This window comes from Mus caroli, unplaced genomic scaffold, assembly GCF_978045245.1.
Source record: "Mus caroli unplaced genomic scaffold, Mus_caroli_1 scaffold_6, whole genome shotgun sequence".
Classification (NCBI taxonomy): Eukaryota; Metazoa; Chordata; class Mammalia; order Rodentia; family Muridae; genus Mus; species Mus caroli.
The window spans coordinates 5,435,943-5,456,327 of record NW_028227261.1 but is presented as its reverse complement, the minus strand read 5'-3'; the positions used below and the strand labels follow the sequence as shown (position 1 = coordinate 5,456,327).

At 45.2% G+C, this 20,385-nt stretch overlaps 1 protein-coding gene across 1 annotated transcript; it reads left to right on the top strand.

Annotated features, from left to right (window-relative positions):
* The first annotated feature begins 1,564 nt into the window (after nt 1-1,564).
* Errfi1 (ERBB receptor feedback inhibitor 1) lies at nt 1,565-15,364 on the top strand. The gene is made up of 4 exons (XM_021159277.3): nt 1,565-1,789; nt 11,581-11,775; nt 11,868-11,944; nt 12,818-15,364. Exons 2-4 carry the CDS (start codon nt 11,654-11,656, stop codon nt 14,002-14,004), a joined length of 1,386 nt encoding a protein of 461 aa, XP_021014936.1. The 5' UTR covers nt 1,565-1,789; nt 11,581-11,653; the 3' UTR covers nt 14,005-15,364.
* The last annotated feature ends 5,021 nt before the right edge of the window (nt 15,365-20,385 follow it).

Sequence of the window (20,385 nt, the reverse complement as noted above, 5' to 3'; positions counted from 1 at the left end):
CCCCAGCAGGCCAGTAGGGACCATCAGAAAGAGGGGAGGAGCCTTCTAACATCCTGGTAGCCTGCCGCTGAGAGTGGGCAAAGGAAGACTTCGGAGTTTTCTTTTCTTTTTTAAAATCCAGTGCATCAGGCCTTGAGTTTAAAATTAAAGCCTTTGAGTTCAATTAAAAAAAAAAAAAGAATTCAAGTCAATACTGGAAGAAGCAACTTGGTTCGTGGGGCACAAAGTTAATAGTTAACCAGATAATGAGGCCAGCGCCTCATTCCATATGTTAAACTGGCTCAATTAGGTGGTGCTAAGCATATAACTATCAGGCATTCTTGCTGCAGTGCAGGAAGGGCTCTGTGTGCGGACCACAGAGGTCAGCCATAGGTCTGCGCTCTCTACTCTGTGGAGTGCCATTAAGAGGAATTTGTACTCATCCCAACTGGAGGGCTTCTGTCTGTTTGCCTTTTTTCTTGAACTACTCTGGTTTATCATTGTATTATTTATTTTACGGTTAAACTATAAACCCGAGTTGCATCACCGGATTTCTGCCCCACGAACCCTCCTCCCTGTAGACTTGATGGCGTTTTGTCCTTGGGCATCAGCGGCCACCCTGGGGCCAAAAGACATGGAGAACAGCACTTTGACAGGTAAGCCAAGAGGGCTGGGGGCAGGTTTGGGGGAGGTGCCCGGGATCACCCTAGCCTTGTTGGAGGCCAAGCCAAGTACAGAGGAGCCTGGAGTGAGGCCTCCCTGATCCTGCCCACACAGCATGGCCCACTGCCCAGTCCCCTTTGTCCTTTCTGCGCTGCCCCTCACCTTTCCATTCTGTCCCTTCCTTTTCCACACCGTCCCTTAACTACCTAGATCAATTAGTGAGGCTCTCTATACGTCCTGCAGTGCCTCACGCTGCTCCTCACCGCCCCTCCATCCCTTATTGTCCTTAGTCAGACACTCCCTGCCCCTTCCTGTCTTCAGACGCATTTTGTCCCTTACTGATCCTCAGTCCGCTGCCCTCTTTCCCAGAGACCACTTTCTTCATGGTCATCTATCCCTGGTTGTAGCGCCCTGCCATCCTTCATCTCTCGCATCATCACAGCAGTCCCTCGTTGTTCCTCACTGTCCTCCTCCGTTCTTCATCACTCTCCTCGCCATCCCTCGACCCTCCCTCGCTCTCTCTCTCTCTCTCTCTCTCTCTATATATATATATATATATATATATATATATATACCTCGGGGTGCCCCTCTCCCCTCCAATCCCCATTTTCTCCCGCTCCCTGAGTTTCTTGGACCCAAGTGCATCTCAGCGTCACTTCCCTCCCCGGGGATGGAAACAGGGCCGCTCACAGCCTTCTAAGGAAAACTCGGTGTCCTTAGGCTAGGCAGCTCGCACAGAGGCGGCCCAAATAGAAACGTCCCCTCGGGAGACGAGGCTGCTAGCGCCGCCCGGCGGGCCCCACGCAAACGCTTCGGTAGCAGCATCGCCCCTTTAAACGTCCGGCCGCCCGGATTGGCTGCGTGAAGGAGGCGGGGCGGCGGGCGTCGACGTCACATTGTCGCTCACCGTATAAATACGGGCGTCGGCTGCGCCGGCGTCGGCGGCCGAGTGCGAGGCGCGGAGCGTGAGCTGTGCGAGCGAGCGAGCGAGCGAGCGCGAGCCTAGCCTGCGAGCGAGCAGAGAGAAAGAGAGAGGGCAAGAGAGCGGCGAGGCGCCTGCGCGATGCTCGGGCCCCTAAGCCCGCGGCGCTGAGCCAGCCGGGACGGACATGCGCGGGAGGGCGCCGCGGGGCCCCGCTCCCTTGGGGTAAGGGGCCTGGCGGGCGTCGGGAGCCGTGGGGCCGGGGCGCGGAGGGCGGGCGGACGGGCGGGCGGTGGGCTGGAGCCGGAGCCTCCCGCACGCCGCTTCCCGGGATTGGGCCGGGGTGCGTGAGGAGCCGCGGGCCGCGGGCGCCCTCGGCTTCTCGCCGGGGCCATGCACCGGCGCGCACACGACACGTCTCCACAGCCTGGGGCTCCGGAGCGGCGGCTCCACGGTCTTCCCGGTGCAGCTGCGGCCCGGGGATGCGGCGGAACTGCTGCGGCCCCCTCCATCTTCCCTCTCACCCCGCGCACCCGTCGGTCCGGCCCGGAAAGCTTCTGCGAGAAGCTGTCGCGGGTGGGCTCGGAGACTGCTAGTCCCTGGTTGGTACCAGTCTTGAGTCTCGGTGAGACTCGGCGACGAAAGCCATTCCCCCTTTTTTTTTTAAAAAAAAAAAAATATATATATATATTTGTTTTAATTCATCCGAGTTGTTCCGTGGGCTTTTCCTCTCCAGAAACATGATTCTTTGCCTTAAATGACTTATATATTAAAGGAGTGAAAATGCAGACAGAACTGTTCAAACGCCAAGGCTCCTTGGCAAGTATCCTGTATTTATACGTATATCCTATCTTTGTTCAAATTAATCGTGATTGGTGGTGCTGGATGGGTGCTTCCTCAGTCTTTATTAGGATTTCATCATTGCTTGAAAGAAACCAGTCTCCTACCTGATAAAAATGTGAATAGATTGTTAGTCATAAACTTAAGTGTAGTAAGAATAGAGACTGTAGCTTTAAAAGAGATGTGACGGGAGGTACACCTGTAGCACAGGTAGGGCAGGACTGGTTTCCAGGCAACTGTCAGGGGTGAAGAAAGGTGAGGTATAAATTGCCTTTTTTTTTTTTTTTTTTTTTATCCTGGAAAAAAAAAAGAAAAAAGAAGAGTTCTACAGTTTTACACTTCCTTAAGTCTATACAGGTATAGTGAATATGCATCTATTAAGACTGGGACATTTTTGAGTTCACTGTGGTGGCTCTTGCCTTTAAAAAAATTTTTTTTTTTAAAACATGGAGATTTTAAGAGAGATTTTACCAAAATAGAGACCAAAGATAGTCTAAATACCTTTATCAGTAAAAGAGCAAATTTTGTAAGGAATAAGCTGGTTTCGTACTAACCTGTCAACTCTGGCGGATATTATCAGGTTTGAGAGGAAATACATGAAGATGTTTAAAAAGGCTGGGCACTCTGTCATGGCCTTCACTCCCTCTCCTGTGCACTGGTGGACATTTGCTGATCAGTGGTAAAAATCTCAAACTGTAAATCTGTATCTTGGCAAATAAATCAGATGGTAAACTCCCTAAGGGCAGGAACTGCCTTGAACAGCTCTTATTTTACACAGCCTTGCACATGGCTAATGTTGATTAAATACATGCAGGAAAGCATGGTTTACATTTTAAGGCTTAACAGGATTGGTCCAAGAACTGATAAGATTTGAAAAGAAAATCTGTTGTTCCTTGTTAATGGCTGCTATGAAATGTCTGGATTCCTCATATTTTTGAGAGGTAGAATTATTGTTTTTTAATGAGTTGGATTTCCTACTTTGGGTTCATAGTAGATACTGGTGAGCCTTTTGTATGACTTAATTATGTCGTAGTCTCTAGGTGTTTTATGTTTTATGAAACTGAGTCTTTATTGCCACTTCTCCAAAGCTGTACTAGATGAATACTGCCTTTCTGCTCATACTAATAGTAGCTTTTAAAAGCAAGTTCCCTAAATGACAGGTGCGCCACAGCAGCTTGCAACTGACCTCATTGTCAGCATACCTACATCAGGGTGCTTTGGAAAGGCGGGCAGAGGAGGGGAAGGTGGTGCCCAGGGTAATTCTTGGAATTTGAATGTCCCTGGCTCCCTCTACCAGAGAAGCAGCTCCGCTCCCTAATCTCCATAAATATGAACTGGTACCTCACCATCCAGATGCACGTAGATAGCATCCTTTGCAGGCATTTGGCCAGGACATGGGAAAGCTAATGAACAGTAACTAGATGAATACCATCCACCTGTGGTATTCTGGCAGCATTCACACAGTTTAAACTTGATGTGGATAAAACTGGTGAACTTCAGGGTCTAAACTATAAATTACTAGCTTCACAGGATTGGTGTTAAGAAAACAACTGTGGGGTTCAAACTTCAAAAGACGAGATTAGGAGTCTTCATTGATATTTTAGTCAATTTGTTTGTACTGTAAAATTGGAGTGGGAATATTGCAAAATGACTGATTTCCCAGGCCTTGCTGAATCTATCTTTAAAATGTGGAACTCGAGCCCTTTTCAGTGTGGAAATAGGATGGTTAGGACTATAAGTTCCTGTTCAAAAGCGCTTACAACCATAGCTAAGAAGAAACTTTACAAGTTACAGATTCTTAATCCGCATGTTCTTTTCTGGCCTCCTTTCATGGCTGTCTATGTTATTTAAGAGATCAGTTCTTAGCACTGTGGCACACACCTTTAATCCTAGCAATAGCACTAGGCAGAGGCAGGCAGATTTCTACGTTCTAAGGCCAACCTGGTCTACAGAGTGATGTCAGGACAGCTGGAGCTACAAAGAGAAAGCCTGTCTGGAAAACCAAAGCAAAAAAACTAAATAAAAAAAGGAAATCAGTTGTGAATGTCGCCTCTGTGGAGGCCTCCCCTGACCACCTGTGTAAATAAGCTCTCTGCCTCCTTATCCTGCCATTGTGCCCTGCTCATTTCCTTGAGAGATAACCCCATCTGAAATTATCCCCATCGTTGTTAGATGGCCTCATCAGGCAACAACCATTTTTCTTCATCTGATGAATTTAGCCCAGAAGAAGCATTCCTATGTATTTGTGAAAGTAAATGTTTGCTTTCTTAGAGTTTGACCTGAAGAAAGCTGAGTTCCAGTTCCAGTCTTTGCAGGTAGCTAGCACACAGGTCTTATGTAGCCCTCCTTTTTATAGAAACATCATTTTAGGTCAGCAAGAATATTAGGAGAACCAACGCTATTGCCTAAAATGACAATAGAAAGGAGGAGTGGGTGAAGAGAGCTCTGGCTGGCTGACAGCGCAGAACAGCCCAGGTAGGATGCTTCAGTCAGAGCAGGGTGTCTCAACTCACTTCATTTCTTTAAAGCAAAAATGGAGATTATAATTCCTGCCTTTTCTTACAGGGATGTATGGATAGTGTATAAGAGAGAGCTTTGTAATTTGTAGAATGCTTTACAGATAAAAGAATCCTATTACTGAATTTCAGGTTTTTTTTTTAAATTTATTTTTATTTATATGAGTACACTGTAGCTATCTTCAGACACACCAGAAAAGGGCATCAAATTCCATTACAGATGGTTGTGAGCTACCATGTGGTTGCTGGGAATTGAACTCAGGACCTCTGGAAGATCAGTCAGTGCTCTTAACCTCTGAGCCATCTCTCCAGCCTGAATTTCAGGGTTTGTGTTAGAGCGAAGTTGTAATGGTTTCATTGGGATCCATGCAATGAGAGTATTTAAAGGAAGCCTCTTGGATATATGTAGTAAACCTGTGCGAGGTCAGAGACTATGAGATTCCATTATGGCGGTGCATCATTGTATCAGTAAAGATGAAAGAGCATCAAAAGAATTATTCCAGCTGGTCATAGAAGATTATACCTTGATCTGCCCATTTTAGATATCTAGGCCAAGTATATAACTGATAACTTTTAGTAGGAAAATGTGAGGAAGTGAAAGGGGAACTTTCATAGGCTACAGGTTATCCAAGGGAACATCAAATAGAATCCCTCTAAAAAATGTACCTGCCTTATCCAGAGGAGTCAAGTGTGTATCTTAAGTCATTTTATTCCAGCCATTTGAAGAGCCTAAGACTTTAAAAGAGAGGCTGTGGTATGGTTGAGGGCCTAAACTTTGAGGCCAAGCTTCCTGAAGTAAGCCGTGGCATTACTGTGGCTCACCAGAGCGGAGTCAGATCTAGTTGCAGAAGCTCCTTGTCTGTCATTGAGAGTAGTGTCCCACCCACCTTACAGGGCTGCTACAAGGATAAAACATGAAAACCTTCCTGACAGACAGTATCCTATGAATGTTATTATCATCGCCTGTGTATTAATTTGAACTCTCCTGAGTTGTCCATTGGGTTATTTAAATGCTTGTTAAATAAACTTGAAGTTTTAAAGACTCATTTCCCATCATTAGCCCATTGTGGTCATTGTCATTAAGATTACAACAGAATCCACACATCGTTCACAGGTACAGTGCATTGCATATGTCGGAAAGAAATGCTCTTCCATGCCGTGTGTGCTTGCCTGTGTCTGTGGATGGTACTGTTGATTGTTGTGCTCTGTAGGAAAAATACCAGTGACAAACAATACAGTGCTGTCGCCCTGCTTGTAATTGTATCTCCCTAAAATCCTGAGGGACAAACTGAATCACAAGGCTATTGAGACAGGAGTTGAACTAATGGGGCTTTCACCAGCTTGCTATTTATTTCTTAAATACTTAGCTAGGCGTTTTCGGAATCATTGAAGAAGTTTCATCATTTGGCTTTTATTTTGACAGCCTGGAGATAAATTCTTTTCCTTGTGGCCTCCATTTCATACTGACCCACCTGTAAGTGGGTCAGTATGTGTGGGGCACATAGAAGGTCCTCTAGTGGAGGCGAGAACACACAAACCATCCTTTCTTTGCATCCTTTTGGACAGCATTTATGAAATATTTGCTGAAGCTATCACATCTTACTTGATTCCATGCATGAGCACTGTAGTTGTGTTTTATTTTAGAAGTCATTCATGTAGCTTATATAAAGGCGAGTTCTGCTTTTCTATGGTAAACTTATAACAAAGAAGTTCCCTTAGCCTGCCTCCCTTCTTTCCTTATCCCCAAATCATAGCTTTTAAAATGAAATCTGAAAAACTTTGAATTCAGGCCTTTGCTCTTGAAATATCTGTGCAAACGTCCTTTTGCTTTCAGTAAATAAGTGTAGATTATATCACCTGCTTGATTCAGAGACGCAGAAGTCTTTGCTGCATTTAACAGTTTGTTACCTTAACTTCTACAAACCAAGAAGACACATGATCACTATTTACAGCCAAAATGTGTAAGACATTAACTAGAAGTATGATGGATTCCATGATTTTTAGATCCTCCTGTGTAACAGGATAATGCTGAGTGCAGGTAGATGCTAAGTCATCTTTCTCAGTTATTAATTTAAGCCCATGAAACAGCAAATAAAACTGATTTCCATTTCCTCTCATTTTCTCAGCAAGCATAGGAAGTAATATATTTGAGGAAGATCCAAAGTAATGAAAGGTGGCAACGTTTCTAATCGGTGTCTTTCGATAAACTTTGGCTCTATAGTTGTCTTCCCTGATTATGGAAGTAGCTAGGTAGGTAATTGTTAAATGCAGCTGGAAAGACCATTTATCACTCTGAATAAACAGAAATCAGGTTCTAGAACCAGATTGAAAGAAGGAAATTACATCACACTCTTAAATAAGGAAGCACTGGGCAGAACTGGATGAGTTGTAAGACAAAAATGTGCCCCTCCTCCTCTCATGGACTGCTCCTGAGATGTATTAATAAGATCTTGTGGCAAGGTAAGCATATCTAGGTTACTGCCCTAAGGTAGCCTAGCTCTGTGTGTTAAAGCAGTTTCAAAGTAAGTATTTTCAAGATAAAGGCATGTGAGTTCACCTTAGAAAGTGTGCAGTGTGCTATTGATATATTGTGACTTTTTTATTTTTAAAGTGGCAATAAAACCAAGATAGATAGATTACAAGCCCAAAGGAACAGTATGTAAGAAAAGGTGAAAAGTCTGTAGTAAGAAGCCATTGAGAAAGCCACGCCAGCAGCCATTGATGCTGACCTTTTACTCAGCCACACACTGTCACTGAGGACCCAGAAGGTGAACTCAGGATATTCTAAATGTGTTAGGTTATTACAGGCCTAACTTACATACAGTACATACAGAGTTGATCTCTGAACAAATTTGTGCTTTTCCCTTCGCTTTCCTCTTCAGCCTGGGGAGAATCTTACATAATTACATTTTAAAACATGAGATGGCTATTTTCTCAATGTTCACTTAATATGATCTACAGGGGGGGAATGTCAGGCACCAGTCCTAGATTTGAAGGGTAGGAGGGGAACCTGGCATAGCACAGAATAGCTAGAAACTGAGAGACTGGCCCTGGCTTTTAATAAAAGGAGGGGCTTGTTGAAGGAGCACAGTGTGAGAACTAACCTTAGAGCTCAAAGCAGCTAGAGCTGAACAGGGCAGGTTAAGAAAAGGCCATTGTGAGGTCTTTTGTGCCAACAGACGAGCTTTTAGAGGCTTTTACAGGTTCTTTTGGGGGTGGCAATTGAGGAATATTGATTTGATCCCGTTGGCTATAGAATGGTTGAAATATCTTCAAACTAAAAATTGGAACCAATAGGAGAAGGAAGAGAGTTTTGAGAAGAAGTTTTAAAACTTTGTATGGAGGTTGGCAGTTGAATGTATATTGGCCTTAACTCAGGCTCACAATGGTAGGTACCTCAGGAAGTATGATGATAACTCAGGCTCACAATGGTAGGTACCTCAGGAAGTATGATGATAACTCAGGCTCACAATGGCAGGTACCTCAGGAAGTATGATGATAACTCAGGCTCACAATGGCAGGTACCTCAGGAAGTATGATAACTCAGGCTCACAATGGCAGGTACCTCAGGAAGTATGATCCTCTTGGATGAAGAAAGGGTGGGAGGTAAGTTAAGAGACCCAAAGAATCCGGTTTGGAACTTGTGAGATAAACCAGAGGCCCATCCAAGTGGAAAGATAATCACCAGACAGACAATAAGAAATGCACAGTGGAAGTCAGACTGCACGTATCTCCTTAGGAACTGTCTGTGGATTTGAAGCCATAGAAATGAATTAAAAGATTTTAAGAGCAAAATCTTAAAGTTAAAATATAATGCAATTAGCAGAAATGAGGTACTGGTATTTAACTACATTTTGATCACTTCACATTAAAATTGTTTTATGATTATGTAAATTGTTATACTGAAGGTTATTTGGGTCCTAGTTTATACAGTGAACCTGTATCAACATTCATTTTGATCTTGGCTTTCATAATAGAATACCGTATTGTACTTTTAAATATTGACACTCATACATAAATGTATCTTTGCAGTTAGTTTCTTTATGAATTGAAAAGTAGAGCTAGTTTTACAGTTATGAGGACTTGGATACAATTGTAAACACTGCAGCATTAGTTGAATTTTACTTGAGCAAAATGTGTTGTTTTATTGGCTAGAGTGATTTCTCCGCCTCCACCAGGATTACGCAGCCTGAATGCTGGCTTGGGCTTTTTTGTCTTGTGAGGTAGGAGACTCAAACAATTTTCTAACATAACCTTAGTTTAACATCAGGAGGGATGAGAGAATGTGTGTGTATCTAAACCTTAAACCTGTGGCATGTTGCTCTTTTGAGTTTTACAGCCTGAAGTTATTTTCCAAACGATGAGAGCACAGCAGTAATATTGCCCTCCTTGCTTCTGCCATGCAAGCAAGTAGGAAGTTGAGATAGTTTCATAACATGGCCCATTCACAATTCCCCATTGAAATTTAGAGGCAGGTCACCTTCTATGAATACACAAAGACAACTATTGTGGTCAGAAGTGAGCTGGCTTAGTGAACACAATTCTTTTTATACTAAAAAAAAAAAAATTTCCTTAAGAAAGCTAACAAGTAGGTGATGAAAACAATGAATAAAAAATAACTTTTTCTAAAACATATAAATAATTTTAAGTGACCACTGAAGTGTAAGTTTAGGATTCCAAGGCAACTTGAGCAGAGGCGATAGTTACACAATCACTCTGTTGAAAGCTAAGATGTAGATGGCACTGGGAGGCTGACACAGTAATTACTAGTAGTATTTGTTGGCTGGCCTACAGGTGGGGGCTGGGCCTCCCTCGTCCCCCGCAGCATTGTCCTGTAATCGGGATGAACCATCTTCCAACGTGTGCTTTCAAACCACTTAACCACCACAGTCGTCCTCCCATCTCGCCTGCCTTTCATTTTCATATTACACAGGTCCTTTCCCTGTAGTCTCTCAGTGTTTGTGACTATTTAGAAAGGGCTTGATACACCCTGGCTAAGCATACACTGGGAGAGGCTAGCCTCTTTAAAAATGTGCTTTTTAAATTATTCAGTGGTAAATAACACATCTGTTTCATTTCAGTAATCTAAAACCCAAGACTCAGAGACCTCCTAATACTAAGGTTCCTTACATCACAGAGAGACTGGTTTTTCAGAACAAGGTTTGACTCTTTGAAATAAAATAACTGCCTTGTGTATTAAAACAGCTGCTTTTGTAAACATCTATGGGGTGTTTTTTTAGATTAGTTTAAAAAAATAAGAACCCCTATGCCTTCCACATAGTTTGCCTTTGGCGGACTTACTGAGCCAGGGCCCTGTGGTTAGAAGGTACTTAGGACCCTCAGCCACTTGTTCTGAAGCCATAGTTCACTAGGCCCAGATTTGTAAGTAGTAGATGTTTAGTTGCTGATCATTTTAATAAGAAGGACCATCTGTGTAGCTCCTTCAGCACAGGAGTCCTAGTCCCGCACTAGCACTTGGTAGCTTTGCAAGTATTTAATGGCAGAGTTGTGTAGACAATATGTGTGGAGAACTCAAAGGGGTCTGTGTTCTGGGCAGCCAGCAGATAACATCCTGCTGTCTACAGGAGAAAGGCCTAGCTTCCTAAACGCACGTGACTATCTGAAGACGATCTGCAGAGTACTGAAGCAAAAACGGAAAATTAGAATGAGCGTGCGAGAACTCCAGACCTGTAACAGCTGATACGAGGGGATTTCTAAAATTAAGGAACTACTAGTTTAAGAAAAATATATTTTGCTTTTGTAGTCCATGCCTTATAGGGAGGAGGACGTGAATTACTGTGTATTTCACAAAGGAGAATACAAACAATGTCCCTTAAGTTTGTCTTTGAAAGGGAGGAAGCTAGCCAAAGCTTACACTGAAGCCAGTAATCTTGCAGAACTTGATTTTTACAAGATGATAGAAATTTGTATCTGCATATGTGACTGTATATTTCTTGAGCAAGTAATAACTGGAGAATATGTCTTCTGTGACCAACCCCGAAATACAGAGTCCAATAAATGTTAGGCTGTGGGGAGGTAGGTTTCAGGGCTGGAGACTCTCCTGAGTGGGCTCTAATGAATGACAGCTCAGCCTGTGTGGAGCACGGTACTTTCTAAAATTATTTAGGTTTGTTTGTTGTTTTCAGGGTGGGGGAATCAGTGAGGGTAAGACAGGACTTGTTATGTAGTCCAAGCAGGCCTTGAACCTACCTACCTGCCTCAGCCTCGAAAGAGCTGGGATTACCATGTGTAGCTTGAAATTCCTTTTTAAGCCTGGGAAAAATGGGTAGTATCCACTGCGCTTCCTTCCTGGCACTGCCATGCTGTAGAAAGTCAGTTTAGGGGGCTGAAGGGGCTTGTGTGCTTTGGAAAGCAGTTGTGATTTGTTGAGCAACTGGTAAGCTCTGCAGCAAGGGTTGGCTTTCCTGGCAATGGATTCTTTCTCATTCTGTGAAAAACCTTTCAAGTGTCAAGTTAGTATTTATAAAAACAAAAATTATTTTTGCTGGCCACATTTTAAGTATCCTTATGAGATTTAGAAGAACGTCTATAACCAAATTTTCCCATCTCCCTCCACCTCTGATTATTTATGCTACAATATACACTATCCGACTTCTGAATTATGTTGTTTATTCTCTCATTTGTTCTTGATTTCCCCAGGGAATGAAAGCTACTGGTTGACTTTAAAACACCTGGGCTTTACAAATTTGAAGGCATCCCAGAGTGGGGCACAATGTCAACAGCCGGAGTTGCTGCTCAGGATATTCGAGTCCCATTAAAAACTGGATTTCTCCATAATGGTCAGGCCTTGGGGAATATGAAGTCCTGCTGGGGCAGTCACAGTGAGTTTGAAAAGTAAGTCAAGAGTTTGTGCTCCTGTGCTCTGTGTGTTCCTCATACTGCAGTGATAGCATGCTCATGACCAACATGTTTTCCTTTGCTTTCAGTAACTTTTTAAATATTGATCCAATAACCATGGCCTACAATCTGAACTCCCCTGCTCAGGAGCACCTAACAACTCTTGGTATGTATAAAAGTCTCTGGAATAGCATGTGAAGAAGTTGGCAGTCTGATCAGCTTTGCCCTGTCCTCAAGCAAGCAGTATTTCTTAAAGCAGGAAACCTAAGCAGTTTCCCACAATAGTCTGACACCTAGTGGCAGCAGATTCTGAAAACAATGCCTTCTTACCCTTTACTACCTGAGCCATTGATTCATAAACAGAACTGTGGAACTGTGATTTCTCCACATCAGGAATTAATTCCCTCTGAGGTATGATGCAGACTTAACCTTGGGCTGTATCTGTCTTGTGTATGAGTAGTACTGAATGCACATTCGAAAGCAGTAGGTGCAAGCAGTCACATGGTAATCAGACTTAGAAAACTGGACAGTTATTTTAATTTGAACATTATGTCCCTTGGATTTGTGTCAAGAGCTTTTTATCTGGTGAACACATTTCAAGTGAGTCCATTCACTCAATTATGATGTGCTGGCAGGAAGGCCCTCCCTCCCTCCCTCACCTCAGCTTCCTCACGCCAGCCGGCATGCCTTGTATTGCTGCATGTCATAAGCTTGCTGTAGCATGGCACTCGTGTAAATTACACACTGTTCATCTCCTGTGAATTTCATACACGTCACAGAACTTGCCTGGGACGTGTGGGTGTATGCCTAGCACATGTCCAAGGGAGATGGCAGAGATAATTTGTTCTTTGAACCAGATCACGTGTGTTCCCCTACTCTGGCTCTAATTATACCTGTGGTTGGTGCATGGGTGTCCTCCGGGTTACACCAGTCAGGTGTTTCCCTGACTTGTGCAGAGAGCTGGAAGCTGAGGTCCCGGGCTCTCCCAGGGTGAAGGCCGAGGACCGCAGTCTCTGATGAGCATTGCTTGTTGTTTCAGGATGTGCTGCTCGGTCTGCTCCAGGGAGCGGCCACTTCTTTGCAGAGCGTGGTCCATCTCCAAGGTCAAGCTTGCCCCCTCTTGTTATATCACCAAGTGAAAGCTCGGGACAGCGTGAAGAGGATCAAGTTATGTGTGGTTTTAAGAAACTCTCAGTGAATGGGGTCTGCACTTCCACACCTCCACTTACACCCATTAAAAGCTGCCCTTCCCCTTTCCCCTGTGCGGCTCTGTGTGATCGGGGTTCTCGGCCGCTCCCGCCACTGCCCATCTCTGAAGACCGATCTGTGGATGAGGCCGACAGTGAGGTAGAGCTTCTAACCAGCTCAGATACAGACGGGCTCTTAGAAGAAGACTGTGCACCTTCAGATTTCAAATATGACGTTCCTGGCAGGCGCAGCTTCCGTGGCTGTGGCCAGATCAACTATGCATATTTTGACAGCCCAACTGTTTCTGTGGCAGATCTTAGCTGTGCATCTGACCAGAACAGAGTTGTTCCAGACCCAAACCCTCCCCCACCTCAAAGCCATCGCAGATTAAGGAGGTCTCACTCAGGACCAGCTGGGTCATTTAACAAGCCAGCCATTCGGATATCTAGCTGCACACACAGAGCTTCTCCTAGCTCTGATGAAGACAAGCCTGAGATCCCTCCCAGGGTTCCTATACCTCCTAGGCCAGCAAAGCCAGACTATAGAAGGTGGTCAGCAGAAGTGACCTCCAACACCTACAGTGATGAAGATAGGCCTCCCAAAGTTCCCCCGAGAGAACCTTTGTCTCGGAGTAACTCCCGTACCCCAAGTCCTAAAAGCCTTCCGTCTTACCTCAATGGGGTCATGCCCCCAACACAGAGCTTTGCTCCTGACCCCAAGTATGTCAGCAGCAAAGCCCTGCAGAGACAGAGCAGCGAGGGATCTGCCAACAAGGTTCCTTGCATCCTGCCCATTATTGAAAATGGGAAGAAGGTTAGCTCAACGCATTATTACTTACTACCTGAGAGGCCGCCGTACCTGGACAAATATGAAAAGTATTTTAAGGAAGCAGAAGAAGCAAACCCAAGCACCCAAATTCAGCCATTACCTGCTGCCTGTGGTATGGCCTCTGCCACAGAAAAGCTGGCCTCCAGAATGAAAATAGATGTGGGTAGCCACGGGAAGCGCAAACACTTATCCTACGTGGTTTCTCCATAAATATGGGGTCATGCTTCAACAGAAGTTACATGGAACGAATGGCTCCCGGTTTTCCAGTTTGAGGTTCATAGAACAATGTCAAGTGGCAAAATGAAGTTGGTGGACTCCGCCTTAATGAGAAAGGCTTAGAGCAGAGTTATGAGGTGCTGTAATGCTGGGAGTCCCTGATCTATCAGCATAGGAGAAAAAAGGATGATTTAAAGATGTGCTAGGGGGAGGGAAGAATGGGCAACTTTTACATTTGACTACATTATATACCTATGTATAAAAGTGCGGTGTAACCATAGACCATAGCTGCAGGATAACCAATTAGTCACTCTTAGAGTAATCTGTATTCAGAACAATTCAAACAAGCTGGAGGAACAGCTCCTGATAGTGTGAAAATTGAGCAAATGGGAGAAAGCAGTATTGTTAGATCAGATTATAAATTTTTTAAGTTTAAAGATTCCTGGCATACAGGCCTGCTCTAAAAATTTGTTTTCCCCTTCCCTGCCAGCAGTCTTCTCCATACACGACAGGGCGTGTTCTCCGCCAGGCCTGTAACATCTTGTTGAGATCATTCTATGGCCCAATACTTGTCGCTCTGGGGTTTTGTCTTGTTGAGGAGAGGACGGCAGTTTCTGGACCATGTTATCACCTGTGTGTGTCTCATATCTTGGAAATTGACAGATTTGGTGAATAACTTTTCCATGCTATTCCTGAAACAGTCTGTTGTAGCAAGAGGCTTTCAAGAGTGCAGTGGAGTTGTGCTGGCCATCAGTGTTTGGGGTACGAGCTTGATAGACTAGTGCAGCGATTAGCCATGATTGAGAGTTACTTTGGGGATGTATGGTACGTTGTTTTTGTTTTTTAGACTTAATAAAGTACAACACGAGCTGGTCTTGTGTTGCTGGTTCCTATTCAGTATTTCCTGGGGATTGTTTGCTTTTTAAGTGAAACACTTCTGACCAATAGCACAGAACGTCTTAATGCCAGAGGTCACTTCAGCATCTTCCTGCTTTGAAAACTCACGCTGGCTGCTTCACTGCCCTGAGATTCAGTGAGACACGCAGTTTGTGTTCAGTTTTTACATCCTCTGATTGTTTATCTTGTACAGATAAACACAAAGAGAAGGTGCTTGCTAGCAGGGACACTGCTGCCATGTCCCAACAAGCTGTTCAGTTTAAACTGCTGAATGACATTATTTGAGCTATTTAAAGCTTACTTTAGTATGAACTAAATGAAGGTTAAAACATGCTTTAGAAAAATGCACTGATCTCCGCACTGTGTGTACAGTATTGGACAAAGGATTTATTCATTTTGTTGCATTATTTTGAATATTGTCTTTTCATTTTAATAAAGTTATATTACTTATTTATGACACCGTTAATAATGTGTCTTGTCTAAACTCTTATAGGATGTCTCAAGCAAGACAGAAGAGTGTTTGAGGTTAATACATGTTGAAACTTATTGCAGATTTCTAAATGACAATTTGAGCAACTTGACTTGGGTATTATAAAAATGTATGGGGGCTGAAGACTTGGCTCAGTTGTTAAAGTGCTTGCCTAGCATGCACAGAACCCTGGATTTGATTCCTAGGATCACATAAGCCGGGCATGGTAGTACATGTCCATAAGCCCAGCACTTGAAGGGAGGCAGAGGCTGGAGAATCAGGAGTTCAAGGTCATCTCTGGTTACAATATGCATTCGGGGGTTTAGGCCACATGAATCCCTGTCTCAGAAAGAAATGTTGTGGTAAAATCAAGCCTTTTGTTCTTACCTGCAACAACTAAGTAACCTTGGTTCCGGTGCTTCTGTGGAAACCTTGAGGGTCGGAGCCGTGCAGTCCGTAGAAAGGAACATTCACTGTACAGACTTCTTGGGCTTTAGGATTACTCTGGGCCCTTTGTGGCCTTCGCTGCTTGTTTGTTTGGGACCTTACTCTCCACTGCCAGGCATCACAGAGGGCCCTGCACACCGCTGTCTGCTGGGCTGCTGTATCAGAGCTGGTGGCCCTGTGTGTCGGGTGTTGGATCTGGGAAGAAGAGAGTTTGTGGCGTGGCAATGTGATTTGGAAGTGTTTAAAAGGTACTCGGTAGGCAACTGAAGGGCATCTTAACCCTGGAAACGATGGTCAGAGTTGGAGATAGCGATTTGGAAGGTATGATAGCAGACGAAGGCAAGCCTGTGAGGCCAGGAAGCAGGAAGCAGCTGGGCACGTTCCAGAAGCTGAAGGCCACGGGCGAGTAGGCTGAGCAGTGGAAAAGGGCAGTGGGCGCAACTCAAAAGCTCCTAAGTGGGAGAGGAACACGATGTGATTTGTTTTAGGAAAGATGACAGTAGCTGTTGTGTGGGGAACATTTCAGAGAAGTGAAATTAGCAGAAACACGAAAAGCTACAGGCCAAGGTCCAAAACTGGCACCAGAGTGAAGGGGGGGTGGGGGAGGGGATGGAGAAACACATGGCTTTCAGAGTTGTTAGAATGACGGGCTCCAGACTGAAAGCAGTCTGCACCACCCTTCTTCCACAACGAGCCGTGGCTCTTGCGAGCTGGAACTGCCTGTGTCCTTGTCCTAGCATCGAGCATTGCCTGGTACAGGAAGCCATGGTACTTACATTAGCTCCAGCTTCATTTCCTTACCTGTTTCTGTGTTTTCCCTTGAACTTTTGCGATATACTTTTCATAGTTTTTCCTGGCCAAAGAACTGTCCTTGGCACCCATGCTAATGGCACACTGCTAAAACACCCAGGAGCCACTTGCCCACCTATACCTCCCCTGCCGGCACACCAAGCAAGTTGAATTTTTTTTTCCAACTTATATGTCTGGGAGTTTTGCCTGTGTATGTCTGTGCATTGCATGCATGCCCACAAAGGCCCAAAGATGGTGTGGGATCATGGTTTCTGACAGCCATGAGCTGCTACATGGATGCTGGGAACTGGACTCTGGTTCTCTGAAAGAGCAGCCAGTATTCTTAATGACTAAGCCATCTTTACAGCCCTGTGTGATATCTTAGGTAATTATCAAAATGGGAAGTTGGTATCTGCACGATCCTTGTATAATGTTTTGTTTAGCTGCAAACTGATACTTGGTCATAAAAACTAGAAGCTGATTTGGCCATTCTGTCAGGCATTTTGTAAAAAGCTAGTGGAACTTTTAAAAAGCTGTCGTGCAAAGCCATGCAGTGCCCATGGCACTTGACGAGATGGTCCTGATGCTGGCTGGCTCCAGAGTGGTCTCCGCTCTTGGCATAGCTGGAGGCGTGAGGTTCCATACCTAAAATGAGACAAAGCCAAAAGACAAGAATGTACATTTTGAATTGAGCTCTAAAGCTCTGAGGTATTCTTGCCCTAATATTTCTTCAAACTAGAAATGGCTTGAGGACTTGTTTTCTTTGTAGTGTAGGTCATTTGACAGAATGTTCTGGCGCCTTTGCGCCCTTCGGTGTGAGTCATGCCATTCTTTTGAGGCTCTGAGGGGTGAAGGGGAAGAGAACAGAATTTGTCTACACTGTTGGCCTCGCCTCTTACTCCCTGTAACTTACACAAACATGGTTCAGGCGTGCCTAGCACTGCTTACTGTGAGGGTGTGAGCTTGCTCGCCTTCTTACCTGTATGGATTCAACTTCAGGATACTTGTATCTGAGCCACGGGGAGTCTGCGGCTCCCGCACGTTTAAACAAGCTCCCCTTAGCTTTCAAGATGTCTACTTGGAATCTGAAGCAGCAAACATACTTGTGTATGTTTTTCTGTACCTGAGCTTACATCAGAGCAACCTTGTGACTCAAAAGTCACCGCCCCATGGCAGCAGGTGGGGTTTTGGTAAGGAGTGGGGGGCTGGGGACGGATGGGAAGGAATGTACTTCAAGTACTAGTTGACACCTGTCTTGGAGCTGCTGTCAGGCTAGAGGCTTAGCTAGCGTGCCTCTTGAATGCTGTCATCTCTCACCCTGTAAGTAAGTTCAGACACCCGGGAACCCCAAGCACAAAAGCCTGTAGCAATTACCCACAGGGATTTGCGTCTCTGCCCCCCCCCTCCCCCCAAAAGGAGCTACTTAGGAATGTGCACTGCATTCTCTTCACAGATCCAGGCAGCACCTTCATTCCTTAGTAAACATCTAATCCCAGGCCTCCCATGGGTTTCTTCACAGTCATGAGGGTTAGCCAGTGCCTTCCCTGGGGACAGCATGACTTCTCCGCTCCCCTCTTGTGAAAGGCAGAATGAGTCGTGTCATTCTGGCCTGCACCAAGCCTTCCTCTGGCCTGGCCATGGCACTGCCTCAGGCACAGCACACAGGAAGCTGTACTTTGTTGTTCTGAATTCCTGGCTAGCCTCATGTTCTTGGATGAACCAGTGTCCTTGTACACAGTGTCTCTCCTCCCTCATTGATCAGGGTTCTTGGCTGAGCAGCTGACAGCTTCTGCAGCCGGCTGAGTAATGGAGCCCAGCTCTGTAGCAGGAGCACCCACGGTGGCCAGCACAGGACCAGACTTGCCTGTGTACTGCCTCAGCCCAGCCCAGAAGCCTCTAATTACACGTCTGCTGTGTGCAGGAGCCCAGGTGGCCTGGGCCCAAGCGGGGGTGGGGGGTGGGGTGGGGGAAGCACAGGTCTGCTGTCACTGAAGGACGGTGCAGAGGCCTCTAGAGCAGCAAGGTCCAGACACACATTCCAATTTCATCACACCCCTCTCTGAAACCACTGCCACACTATGTCATCTCCCTACAGACCTGCCCATGTGCCCCAAGAAGAGTCAGAAACTGACCTGGCCCCGTAGGAAGCTAAGGGCGGTGTGTTTTCCTCCACACAATATGGCATTGTCTCAGGGGTGGCTCATGTGGCAGAGCTCTGGCCCATTTGACTTGCCTGCAGATGTCTCAGTGTGAACAGCTCACAGTTGTCGGGAACTTGCTGTCTGCCAAGCCCCGGGCCCTCCAGATCCTGTGCAGTGGCACTGGGACTGAAGAGACAGCCTTTCAAGGCAAGCACAAGGGGGTTGGGGGTGGGGGAGCGGTTCTGCTCATGAGGACCTGGGTTCTTCCTGTCGCCCTGGCCTGCACTGCTCCCAGCCAGTGCCAGCCAGCATACCATGAAAGTTGAGCTGCGGGCCACAGAGACAGTGTCAACTGAACCTGTAAGGAAAACAAGACAGCAAACAGATCAGTTTGCGTTTTGTTTTTAAAGTCATTTTTTTTCCTTCCCAACTTAGCTGATGATGAATCTGAGTGTTCTTTTTGCAAAAATCCACCAATTTTCAATAGTAGATTGCCGTTTGTTGTCTAGCAACGAGACTGATAAGGATCTCAAACAGAAACAGATTTAGGGCTGGCGGGATGGCAAGATGGGCGAGCCTAGCAACCTGAGTTTGATTCCTGGAAGAAACTAAATGACACAAGTCAGTTGTCCTTGGACCTCCATATCAGCACATGCCCGTGCACATACATTATTTTAAACTAGTTTATGTCACTAAAATGCTCGATTCAGATTTTTTTTCCTCTATAATCTGAAATATACTAGTCTGTGGGAAACGTTTTTGTTTTTTCTGAGACAAAAACAAAACAAAACAAACAAAAACCTCTGCATAGTCCTAGCTGTCATAGAACTCAGTGTATAGACCAGGCTGGTCTGGAACTTACAAAGATCCATCTATCTGTCTCTGCCTTCTGAGCCCTGGGATTAAAGATGTACACCATAGCCGGGCATGGTGGCACACGCCTTTAATCCCAGCACTCGGGAGGCAGAAGCAGGCAGATTTCTGAGTTCGAGGCCAGCCTGGTCTACAAAGTGAGTGCCAGGACAGCCAGGGCTACACAGAGAAACCCTGTCTCGAAAAAAACCAAAAAAAAAAGAAAAAGAAAAAGAAAAGATGTACACCAGTATACCTGGCTTATGGAAAACTTCTATTCTTGTAATATTTGTTGTTATTTTGAGGTAGGGCCATACTCTAGCCCAGAAGAACCTAAATTTACTCTGTATTCATCCTGGGCTCAAACTTAGTGATGAACCCCCTACCACAGACACCCAGGATTACAGGCATGTGAGCTACCACACATGGATTTTTTTTTCCCCTCGTAACTTGTTATAGTTAAGGATTTGGCGTCTTTAGTGACCAGGGGGTAAAAAAAAAGTAGACACAGTGCATCCAATGAACAGCCCTGCTGAAGGCAAAAGGAGGTCCCTTGCCCACCCAGCACACACAATTCAGTTCTTACGTCATATTCTCTCTGAATCACACATAAACACCACACCCTCAGGTGCACATAAAACTGTGTGCTGTGCACACATCAGTCTGTGCTGGGGCGGGGGTTGGGGGTGAGGTCCAAGCTGCCCGAGTCTCTCCTCTGAAGACCTGTCTTCACTTCCTTCTAAGGCTAGAAATCCTCACATTAGGGGATCTTTCCCCACT